The sequence below is a fragment of the Phalangium opilio genome, unplaced genomic scaffold, assembly GCF_054372755.1.
Source record: "Phalangium opilio isolate 3A_F unplaced genomic scaffold, DU_Popi_V2 ptg000352l_1, whole genome shotgun sequence".
NCBI lineage: Eukaryota > Metazoa > Arthropoda > Arachnida > Opiliones > Phalangiidae > Phalangium > Phalangium opilio.
The window spans coordinates 4,963,144-4,973,446 of record NW_028324228.1 but is presented as its reverse complement, the minus strand read 5'-3'; the positions used below and the strand labels follow the sequence as shown (position 1 = coordinate 4,973,446).

The 10,303-nt window shown below is 42.6% G+C and overlaps 3 protein-coding genes across 3 annotated transcripts; 2 read left to right on the top strand and 1 right to left on the bottom strand.

Moving 5' to 3' along the window:
- Nucleotides 1-645: 645 nt before the first annotated feature.
- On the top strand, nucleotides 646-3,090 carry LOC149607110 (uncharacterized). Its single transcript, XM_089860426.1, has 3 exons — nucleotides 646-2,680; nucleotides 2,773-3,036; nucleotides 3,083-3,090. The coding sequence occupies exons 1-3, from the start codon at nucleotides 2,371-2,373 to the stop codon at nucleotides 3,088-3,090; spliced, it is 582 nt and encodes a 193-aa protein (XP_089716552.1). The 5' UTR covers nucleotides 646-2,370.
- LOC149607109 (uncharacterized) lies at nucleotides 2,936-6,730 on the top strand. Its single transcript, XM_089860182.1, has 7 exons — nucleotides 2,936-3,923; nucleotides 3,987-4,128; nucleotides 4,187-4,502; nucleotides 4,558-5,285; nucleotides 5,340-5,852; nucleotides 5,912-6,193; nucleotides 6,251-6,730. Exons 1-7 carry the CDS (start codon nucleotides 3,099-3,101, stop codon nucleotides 6,712-6,714), a joined length of 3,270 nt encoding a protein of 1,089 aa, XP_089716308.1. The 5' UTR covers nucleotides 2,936-3,098; the 3' UTR covers nucleotides 6,715-6,730.
- A 563-nt stretch (nucleotides 6,731-7,293) lies between these two features.
- On the bottom strand, nucleotides 7,294-8,601 carry LOC149607108 (uncharacterized protein F54H12.2-like). Its single transcript, XM_089860425.1, has one exon. It carries the CDS (start codon nucleotides 8,599-8,601, stop codon nucleotides 7,294-7,296), a length of 1,308 nt encoding a protein of 435 aa, XP_089716551.1.
- Nucleotides 8,602-10,303: the final 1,702 nt, after the last annotated feature.

Genomic DNA, 10,303 nt, shown 5'->3' with positions numbered 1-10,303 from the left:
GCCATTGACTTCACATTAGATTATCTCCCTTGGAGGTGTATCATCATCTCCAACTCTGTGGCAGTTGTGATTCTTGCTGTGATCTTGCATTGTCGCTTATACTGGATCTGTATGTATAGCGTTGACGGAATATTCGTCAATATGTACCGAATAGTCCTCATCTGTCGAATCATCATTCATATCAACGTGTTTTACATCAACTCTCGCTCTGTATCTATTATTGTTGTGTCCTCGACCCTTGTCTCCCTTCTGAGTTCTGTGTTTCGGATCTCCCTGACATGCGACCGCTAAATGTCCCGTCATTTGGCATTTGTGACAAGTCGCATGTATAAATGGACACCTTGAATTCTTATGATCCATTCTATTGCATCTTGAACATGATTGTGGATCATTCCTTGCCATATAAGTGCGATTATGTTGTGGGGCTGTCGAGTGTTGATGATATTGTGTCCTCTTGATGAGCTGTCGACTGTTGATGATATTGTGTTTTCTGTTGTCGATTGCGAGGGCTTATGTAATTAACGCTGGCTTGCATCCCATTAGAAAGAGAATGAGCTTTCATCTGTTCCGCATTATGAGGGGCTAATTCAATTTTCTGGACTAGGGCAACGGCATCCTTTAATGTTATGTCGTCCTTTTCTTCTGAAAGTCGATGACGCATATTATCATCGTTTATCCCCAAGACTAACTGATGCATAATCATTTCAAGTAGGGTTCATAAGAGTCTCCCAGCCCAAGCACTGTGGAAGGCAGGGGTGGTGCAAGTGGTGGGTGGTGCAGAGTGGTGCAGAGTGGTGCGGGTGGTGCGGGTGGTGCGAGGGGGGAGCAGATGGCGCCAGTGACGCTGGAACTTTCGAGAAGTTTAATTTTATCGCAAATACTAAGATAAGATAAGGGATAAGAAAAATAAAAAATTGGAATTCAGATCAGTTCAATTCTAGTGTAGTTTAAAAATGAATTTCTTAATGCTGATAAGATAACGGGGATATCTCGGAGAAAAATAAATCAATACAGTAGTGGTATGTTATATACCATAAAATTCAATATAGACAAAGGTTGATAACACTCTATTTGAAATGAAACGCGTTCGCTTCTCAGGGTGCATAGTGCATATAATACCATATGAAGATAAGGTCAATTATAATGCAAGAAATAAACGACTCTTCAATATGTTAATTAGATTAAAATTCGAGCCATTAATTTCCCCCGTATTAATAAAATGGCGAATGAATGAGGGAAATCCCAATGTGTGAAACCTATTGTGGGGGGGGGTAATACCCCGGAAAGAGTGCCACGGGAAAATATTCTCAAACCCAGTTGCAACATGTGGCGCCCCAGAAAACCCATTACTCACCCCCAAGTTAAAGCTACAATGACGTAGAATTGAATGGCCGTATAAATAGTCAGACCAGGCAAAGTAGAAAATCATTCCAACCTCAAGTTCGTAGAAAGGACGAAGAAGGAGACCAACAAGTACCATGTAAGTACTTAACAACACAATTACATTTCATCACCCCGGAATAGTAATAACCCATATGCTCATCCTAGGTTTAAAAACTCAATCGTCGTTGACTTTGAATTCTTGGAAGGTCGATCAACGGTGGGTGGACGAGAGAAAATTGTAAAGGAAGCGGCTGCAACAACGGTCGAACTAACGCCGAGGGTAGCATCATGGTCCTTTGAACCACCATACTCGGATCAGGAACTCTCGCAGGAGGCCAAACAACAAAACCGATGGATTTGCCACAATTTACACGGTCTCCCCTGGAATCACGGAGTTACGTCATATAACAAACTGGAGGCATGTTTATCTCAAGCTGTCCAAGGATACGAAAGGGTGTTTTGTAAAGGCGAAGAAAAGTGTTTTTTTCTCTTAAATATAATTCACCGAGACGTTATTGACTTAAATGGTGTGGGGTGTCCCAAAGCATCCGATATCGACGAGCATGGACCCATGATCACTTGTTTGGTGGGTCATAAGACAATTTTTAAAAATGGGAAATATGTATGTGCCCTATCTAAATGTATACTTTATTCTGAATGGTTGTATAAACACCAAGATGATGTATATTCACAAATAGATTGAAAATAAATAAAAATTCACTTATTGTTGTTTGAAATAAAAATAATTCTAAGATTTGATATAATATTAGTTTTTTGATTAGACACATTCGGGGTTGAAGCGTTCACATGCTAAGTTTAAAAAGTCACGTGGGGTTTGACGTGTAGTGGGAAATACAATCTACGCGCGGAGCTGGTGGGAAAATACCACAAACTCGGCGCCAAGTCAACGAAACCCGGGGAAATCATACAAAGATAAGCCAACTAGAATAAAACGGGGTTACACGAGTGAATAGATCACTCTTCAAGATGTTCCCCTGCGAGAAATGTACAGCTACCTTCAGCTGCAAACGGAGCCTAGACCGACACACTCGTAGTAAACACGGTAATGTGAAATTTAATTGTAACTTCTGCGGTAAAGTATTTACGCGTCGCGATGCGCTGACTCGACACCAACGGCGTTTTAACCACGATGAGCCCGGGGTAAACTTAAACCCCCCGCGGGAAGCGTCACCACAACCCGGACCGTCGCACCGTATTACCCCGCCAAATTCTCCCGTAAAGAGGGCCGCTTCACCCACGTTGGTGGGAATACCGAAAAAGCGTCGATTGGAAAATGGTAAGTTTATATTTAATTTAGATGAAAAATACGACTTGATTCGGAAACCCTACCCTCTTCAGTTGAAAAACTTACATTAAATGTATGTTTAGATCCGGATAACCTACTCTCTCAAGATGACGAAGGACTTAACACCTTTATGGAGAAATGGGAGGATGAACAAAAGGATGAACTCTCGTCTCAAGATGACGCGGGAATAAATGAATTCATGGACAATTGGGAGGTTCAACAAAACGCGGAAAACCCACCTGAACCAGAAATCGAGGAAATTAACGCGCTCGAGGACGCGATTTTTTCAGCTCGACTTACCGCGCCGGAAGGGGTTACAGATCCCGTATTGTTCTTAAATGAACATCGTGATAAACTGGAAACGTACCTCAGAAACAAACTCTCGGAAAAAAGAGGAATAAAATGGTACATGGTGGTGCGTGCGCGATACACGCGGGAACTCGGGAATACGGGTACAGACGTCGAAACTAGTCCATACTTCCGCGGGTTCACACACGCAACGCTAACACCGGAAGTTATTCCCCGACAGCAAGACTTAAGTCGGGAGAAAATAGCTGAAAGTATGAACAATTTCGAATCGATGGGGAGTGGCTGGGTTTTGGACCGTATTCTATACGTCCAAATCAACATCATCCAATATCTACCCCTTGTTGGTGGAACCTATTTTCAATTACCACCCGTAATTGAAAATAAAAAAGCGACAGTGAACGTTAACCCGGAGGACCCACTCGACAACAAGTGTTTCTTGTGGTCAATTTTGGCAAAAATACACCCGGCGATGAATACACCTAGTCGAATCACTCATTATAGACCATATGAGGACGAACTGAACGTGTCCGGCATTACATTCCCCTTCGAGTTGGACTCATATAAACTTAAGACCTTCGAGGAAAAGAATAACCTCTCCATCAATATTTTCGCGTATGAAAAGGGGTATTTCCCACGTTACGTGAGTGAGAAAAAAGTCCCCGAAGCGCGACAAATTGATTTGCTATTGGTTTCAAATGGTGAATCAAAACATTATGTATTGATCCGACACCTTAGTCGCCTTCTAAGCGACTTCACGAAACACAAAGGAACAGTCTATTATTGTCGGTATTGCTTGAAGAGAAGCAACACGGAAGAAGTACACAATAACCATGTGCGAGAGTGTAATGTGCACGATCCACAACGCGTTATCATGCCTCACGATAAACCAGTTTTAAAATTCGAAAACTTTGGATGGAATCAAATGGTAATATACGAGAAACGTTTTATTTTAACGTGGGATATATCATAATATTTTTTACATAAACAGGTTCCATATATCATCGTTGCTGATTTCGAATCTCTTCTACCAAAAGTCTCAACGTGTCTGCCGGACTCGACACTGTCGTCAACTACGACATTAGCGCTACACGTAGCGTGTGGGTTTTCATACGCTATTGTTGGTCCAACTGGTGAGTTCAAAACCGTGAATCACGTGTCCTATTATCTAACATATTTGATTATTCGCAGGAAATCTCGTCAAGCATGAGACGTACAGAGGGGGAGATGGAGCTTTGAAATTTCTGAAAATGCTTTTGGGTGAAGCCGACGATATCGCCGAAATGTTGAAGGAAAATATTCCCATGCAACTTTCTGCGGATGAAGAAATCGCATTCCATACTTCAACGCACTGTTACGTTTGCGAAGAACCATTCATTGGAAAGATGGTCAAAACACGTGACCACGACCACTACACCGGAGTGTATAGGGGGTGCGCATGTCAGAGTTGTAATCTGAAGTTAAAAGCGCCTAAATTCATCCCAGTCGTGATGCATAACTTGAGCAGGTAATTAACCGTAATCTATAATTATAACTGAATGCTAATTACATAACGCCAACAGATACGACGCCCACCTTATCATGCAGCAAATCGCCCTGATAAGAAACAAGAAGATTGACTGTATCGCGTCCAACAGTGAAACGTACATTTCATTCACACTAGGGAATTTACGTTTTGTGGATAGTATTCGGTTCTTACCGGCGTCCCTCGAGACACTTGTTTCGAATGTGTCGAAAGGCGGATCGGCGAAATTCCCATTGTTGAACTCTGTATTCAACCCAGACGAGGTCAAGTTACTTCTTAGGAAGGGTGTTTACCCGTACACCTACATGGATTCGGAGAAGCGCTTTGACGAGAGGCAACTACCACCAATTGAGTGCTTCCATAACGACCTCACTGACGAACCCTTGGCCCAGGAAGATTACGCCCACGCTCAAAACGTGTGGCAATCTTTTAACATACAAAATCTGGGAGGGTATCACGATCTGTACGTGTTGTCCGACACACTCCTTCTAGCCGATGTGTTCCACAATTTCCGCAAAATGTGTATGACATCCTATCGACTCGATCCGGCCCATGCTTATACCCTACCAGGTTTTGCATGGAGCGCCGCCCTGTGTAAAACGAAGGTACGCTTAGACCTTCTTTTGGATGAGGATATGCACCTATTCATCGAAAAGGGTATTAGGGGAGGTGTCTCGATGATAAGTCATCGGTTTGCAGCAGCTAACAACAAATATCTAGAATCACACGACGAATCGAAGCCTAGTAGTTACATCTGCTACCTTGGTAAGAAATTTTAGATTAAAATCAGTGAAACAAACTAATAACTAGCATTCATAGATTGTAACAACTTGTACGGTACTGTCATGTGCGACGCCCTACCGGTGAAGAACTTCCGATGGATTGAACCAACTCCGGACTCTGAAACCGAAATTCTACGTTGTTCCGACACCTCACCAGAAGGTTTCATAGTTGAGGCGGACCTCGAATACCCGGAGGACTTGCACGACGATCATAACTCTTACCCATTGGCACCAGAATCAATGACAATCAAACCCGAGATGCTCTCCGAATATTCAAAGGACCAGATGACCTCGCTCAACATAAAAATCAAGGAATCGCTACCGAAATTAGTCCCCAACCTTTTCAATAAGGAACGATACGTAGTTCACTACCGTAACTTGAAGTATTACGTATCAAAGGGGTTAAAGATCACCAAGATTCATCGGATTTTGAAGTTCGAACAGGGTGCCTGGTTGAAGGAATATATTAACTTCAATACGGAGAAAAGAAAACTAGCAACAGACGATTTCGAAAAAGATCTATATAAATTAATGAACAATGCCGTCTTTGGTACGTAATTAACTTAATTTACAAAATTAAAAAAAATAAAAATGAAAATAATTTTTCAGGTAAAACTATGGAAAACTTGAGAAATCGTCAGGATTTCAAACTAGTTACAACACCAGAGAAGGCGGTTAAAAAGGCCTCATCTCCCGCCTTTGAGAAGTTTACCATCTTTCACAATCAATTGGTCGGTATTCACATGACGAAAAAGAAGTTGATCCTAAACCGCCCCATCTACACGGGGTTCGTTATTCTGGACTTATCAAAACTTCTGATGTACCAATTTCATTACGATGTAATCCAGAGACGATATGGGGAGAGCGCGAAATTACTTTTCACAGATACTGGTAAGTGGTTTTTAAGGTGTTTACTCGATTTTAAACTAATCCATCTTATAATTACAGACAGCCTCACGTACTGCATCGAAACCCCCGACCTATACGCCGATTTCGCCGCCCAAGCGGACATGTACGATTTTTCTGGTTACCCTCGCGATCACCCGCTTTTCAGTGAAGCGAACAAGAAAAAACTCGGAAAATTCAAAGACGAGCTAGATGGTACACCGATCGAAGAGTTTTGTGGTCTAAGACCCAAAATGTACAGTATATTATCTGCAAAGGGCGAGAAGAAGACTTGTAAAGGTGTATGCAAGCGTGTGGTCAAGAAGAATGTTCGACACGAGCAGTACCGCGACTGCTTGTTTAATCGCGAGTTGACTGTAGCTGAAATGACTCGAATCGTGAGCAAAAAACATGTTTTAACAACGGTGAGACAGAATAAACTATGTCTTAACCCTTGCGACGACAAGAGGTTCATTTTAGATGACGGTGTTTCTACACTCGCCCATGGTCATAAAGATACAAAATAAAAAATTTTAAGACAAATTTATTGAGTAATTCTTATACATATATTCCACAATCATGCGATCGTTTACATTTTTGTTTGTAGAGAATCTCTCTATTATTTTATACATTTTAATTCCTCGACATCGATAGATGGAAAAATAGACGCAATATCCACCGCATGTTATACTAGATTCTCCTTGTAATTGACGCGAATTGTACGTCACAGTTAGGCTGTTTCGTTCCACGAAATCGTTAAATTTAAACACATCAGGTGGGTTGCCGTAACTTTCAAAAAATTCAGTGTTCTTTTTCCTCGAAATGTAGATCGTTGTCCAATGTTCTCCGCGACCTCTCGACGTATCGGTATTCACGATGAATAATGAGGGAAACGTTGTAACGGTCTTTGGGAGTTTATCCGCTGGGAATATCCCTCTAAACAGATTCTTGGTGTAGCGATCACGTCTTAATATTCGTTCAAGTTGTTGAGTGTCCATTTTGAACGCGTTTCGCGACGCGCGCGTATTCAAATGTACGTGACTCGCGCGCGCGATTTCAAATATGTACTCGACTCGCGAGCGCGGGCTGGCCCCCTGGCGCGGTTCTTACGAACTTTGGTCGAATAAAACGGCTCTGTTTTTATCAATTTCAATCAGGGATTGAAACTCTGAATAGTAAATCACGCTAACCGTAGACGGCAGTGATTCCCCGAAAATTAATTCCAATCGCACACTCCCATTCTTTATAAGGTTGAAACTTTCACCGGAACTACCGTTGAGATCGGGAGTTAGGTCGAAGACGAATAGAGCGTTTCCATTGGCGAATTCATCTCGCCCGATAAAGTTTCCCTCGTCGATATTCCATTGTCCAGTTTGGAGGAATAGATTAGTATACGATCGCATGTATAGGTTATCCTTGAAGTTTGGGTTCAGCGGCTTATGCGGCACGCTAACCCCGTCAACGTACAAAGCGATTTGAGATACCACATAGTTTTTAAAATTGAAAGGCGACATTTTGTAATCACCCAAAAACGCGTTTTGATCGACAAAGCCAATCACTACTTTATTCGGTAATTGTCCGCTAAATAAATTGTCTTTCACGGCTATTTTATTTCCTTGAGTAATTGGGTATTTCATCGTGGCCATTTCCAGGGTTTTGGCGTGGGATATCATAATCTCGGGTGTTAATCTGACTCTTCTGACGAACATTGACGCGTGCGAGAATACAACCTTACACTTTGTTCCATCCGTGTGTAAACAGAATTCGTTGGGACTTTTGATAAACTTGAAATTAAGGTCGATCAAGTTTGGTATAAAGCGGTTTTGTTGACAAATATCCACGTGTACTATGCCGATTAAATCGATAACACCTTCTTGGGCGAATTTTGCACGCTTCTCGAACCCTTCATTTTCAAAATAATCGTCGAATTTTCCCGATGAATCCTTGTAGAAGAGCGCCCCCGTCAAAAAACTCTCTTTGGCGGGTCCTCCGAAAGTCAACTGCGTTTGAATCATACTCTTGAATGGGTATTGTTGAGGGCACGATGTAACCGATCTATCGCCCAACGACGCGTGGACTTCGCTAAAAAGGCTACTTAGAAATAGATTTTCCGGTCCAATTTTATCAGCGGCCGTTACTACGGTATTTGACGCATCGCGAACTTCGGCCTTGGGTAGTGTTCCGTCGGGTTTTACCACTTTGACTTGTACTTGAATGAGAGTGTTCTTCAAATCGATGTATGTTTCCGAGTTTCCAGTAATGGAGAATATGATTGCCTGATTTTCATTAACGTTGGACGTTGGGTTATACTCTACCCACTGACTCCCTAATATTCCGGTTTGGGTGTACGGTACGTGGAATAAATCCAATTCCGAGCTGATGCTGCTTTGAGAGCTTGGATGCGCCAGAGACATTATGAAAATATATCGGGCTGCAACGGGTACGACCTTCTCTTCTTCCTGGTTCGAACTGAACTGACGATACGCGAAGTCGTACTCTTCCTTTTACGACCGTTTCCGGTTAATCCCGTTACTGTTTCGGCCGCCTTTCTCAACGTTTCCTTGCCCGCTTCGCTTCCTCTTGTTTTTAACGCCTCTTTAAACGATACACCCTCCGTGAGGTCTGTCGCAATTTTTGCACCCGTATTTAAAGCTTTTCGTCCGAGAAATTTCGCACCCCTTTTTAGAATGGGCATGGCAGATCGAAATGCCGAGGCTAATATATTTCCGAGACCGTAACCTCTTTGAACGGCCACACCGCGGTATACCGGAAGTGACCCATGTCCAATTTGATTCAGATAATAGTTTTGATAATCTCCTACGGAGAGGTGTCCCGAGTTATACGGCGACATGTTGCAACCCCGACAAACGTGTGGAAAGTGAGGGGTTTAATAATGTTCATGACGCTTTTATAACAGAGTCCAGGGTCTCCTGGGTCTAAAGTGAAGAGTGACGTGAACTTTCCCTCGTTCGAAATGTACCGGTACGCCCATCTCGCTCATAATATTTATTTCGATGGTTTGAAATTGGTTGTTCGCTATAGGCATATAATGCGGTCTGGAAAACTCCTTCTCGACCGTGTCTCCATCCTTTCCATTTATACTTATAATTCGTAAGAGAGGAACATCAGAGTCTCCGACCGATCGACATTGAATTATATCGGAGTATACGAATATAGAGTGTAACCCGGCATCCATGTCGCAGCTGAATGGCGCGGTCATAGACTTATCCACGGTGACGTCTTCGCCGGGGTTTCTAGTGAAACCTAATATAATGGCGACTTCGTGGGGTTTACGAACTCGGTTTGCTCCCTTTAATTCGACTACAACTCGTCGGTTTGGTTTGTTGTAATGAAACTCAACCCTAGAGTTTATTTTTTGACCATCATCGTCGGTTGACATTATTTCCAATAATTCTTCCGCCGAACCGTAATACCCAGGAGGGATAAATATGGTTATGTCACGCGTCTCTCGATAAGCGTCTACTGCGACACTCTTATACTCCCCTTCTTGGTTCCTGAGGTTTGTTCCGACATCGCCATCGTGAGTTGTATCCTGAATTATGAACGCGCATTCTTGTTTCACGTTATTCCAAGTTCTCGGGTAGCTGATTTCGGCCAGTCCAACTTCGTACAAGGATCCGTCGAGTTTAATGGGTTCCGGTAGATATGTCCGGAACCTACTTATGGTGTTGTTCTTGAAATATTGCGTCGATGAGTCGGAGGGTAGTGTGATGTAGAAACTCATCTTGTTTCGATTTCTTGCACCCAAGAATCAAATTCTGAACTGTATCCACGCCAACGAACTAGCAGTTCTTTGGTACCGTCGGGTTTAGTTCTTTTTCGTAAAACCCTTTCGATTTTAAATTTACAGTTTTCGAGATCCTTGCCAATTTTCTGTATTTCCTCTTTGTAGAAAACACCAGAAATGAGTTCGGAGTTTAGATCCGCGAGCTTATATACTGGAGGATCCCTCGCTATTAGTTCCGTTACTTTGAACAATTCCTCCGTGTAATTGGCTAAATACCCCTTTTCAAATGTCCTTTTATTTTTGCTTATTCTAACTAGGTCGCCCACCTCAAAGGGGTAGGAAGCTGGGGGAGAAAAATCAACACGCCC

Excerpts from the sequence above, each read along its gene's own strand:
- LOC149607110 (XM_089860426.1), top strand. The coding sequence starts at position 2,371 with ATGTTCCCCTGCGAGAAATGTACAGCTACCTTCAGCTGCAAACGGAGC. Across the intron at positions 2,681-2,772 it reads AAAGCGTCGATTGGAAAATG|ATCCGGATAACCTACTCTCT; the intron begins GTAAGTTTATAT and ends ATGTATGTTTAG.
- LOC149607109 (XM_089860182.1), top strand. The coding sequence starts at position 3,099 with ATGGTGGTGCGTGCGCGATACACGCGGGAACTCGGGAATACGGGTACA. Across the intron at positions 3,924-3,986 it reads ACTTTGGATGGAATCAAATG|GTTCCATATATCATCGTTGC; the intron begins GTAATATACGAG and ends TTACATAAACAG. Across the intron at positions 4,503-4,557 it reads GTGATGCATAACTTGAGCAG|ATACGACGCCCACCTTATCA; the intron begins GTAATTAACCGT and ends TAACGCCAACAG.
- LOC149607108 (XM_089860425.1), bottom strand. The coding sequence starts at position 8,601 with ATGTCTCTGGCGCATCCAAGCTCTCAAAGCAGCATCAGCTCGGAATTG.